This window comes from Pteropus vampyrus, unplaced genomic scaffold (genome assembly GCF_000151845.1).
Source record: "Pteropus vampyrus isolate Shadow unplaced genomic scaffold, Pvam_2.0 Scaffold47, whole genome shotgun sequence".
Lineage (NCBI taxonomy): Eukaryota > Metazoa > Chordata > Mammalia > Chiroptera > Pteropodidae > Pteropus > Pteropus vampyrus.
In genome coordinates, this window is record NW_011888828.1 from 8,709,494 (window position 1) to 8,710,451 (window position 958).

General features: G+C 47.9%; 1 protein-coding gene across 1 annotated transcript in view; it reads right to left on the reverse strand.

Moving 5' to 3' along the window:
• Nucleotides 1-242: 242 nt before the first annotated feature.
• Nucleotides 243-958, reverse strand: part of RP1L1 (RP1 like 1) — a 13,352-nt gene continuing 12,636 nt past the window's right edge. The window contains exon 4 of the mRNA XM_011359464.1: nt 243-283. Within this exon, the coding sequence (XP_011357766.1) occupies nt 243-283 (41 nt within the window). The remainder of the gene's footprint in view (nt 284-958) is intronic.

Genomic DNA, 958 nt, shown 5'->3' on the forward strand with positions numbered 1-958 from the left:
CCTTTCTGGAGACAAAGCCTGGGTTTCAGGGACAGACTCAGACACAGGGAGTTGGGCGAAGAGGAAGACAGGTATGCATGCAGGTGAGGGGAGCACGGGTCTGGCTTGCATAGGAGCAGGTTTGCTGCTTGCTGCATTTCTCTGCAGGGCCTCCCTCAGCTCTGGGAAGCAGGCATATGAAGTGAGAGACAGAAAAGGCCTGCTAGCTACTCTCAGTGTGGCCACTTATCCAGCTGTGTGATTCAGGAGATTCTCTTTTGCAAGATGGGGTCCGTCTTCTCACCTGCAAATGGAAAGCTGGACTAAATCTGTGACAGGCCACCATGATGGAACATTACACACATCTGGGAGCTTGACAGAATAGCTGTTCTGGGACCCAAGCTCAGACCAGTAAAGTCAGAATCTCTAGACCTGGGACCTGGACCCAAGTCTTTAGTTCTCAGCCACTGAAAGATGGTCCTTTCGAGCTGGAATCTATGATCCCCACCAGCTGGACAACAAGGACTGGGTTGAGGGGCTTGATTTCTTTCCACCACCACTTACTTTCCTGTCCCACTTACTTTAAGGAAAACCCACTGGCTAAAAACGTTTGCATAGTTATTGATACTGTAAGCACTTTGGCAATAGGCAGAGTAATGAATGAAACAAATTTTGAGTCGGGAGAGAGGCAAGGGGACAGGAACACCAAGATTTTCCAGCAGCGCTAAATTTCAGAGGCCTGTGCCTGGCTGTGCAACACGGTTACTGCAGAAAGGCCGGGGCAGAGGAGGCTCGTCCTCACCTTCGCTGATGGCCCTGAAAGTCTTTATCTCCAAGTCAGAAGAAAACACAGTTTTCCTTTAACAGCATTTTAAAAATAAATATGTAAAGGTCAGACATATTTGAGGGCTTAAGACAGGTGAGTTTGTAACTAAAAAGAGGATCCCATGAATAGATAACTCTTCAGTTTCAGTCTCAG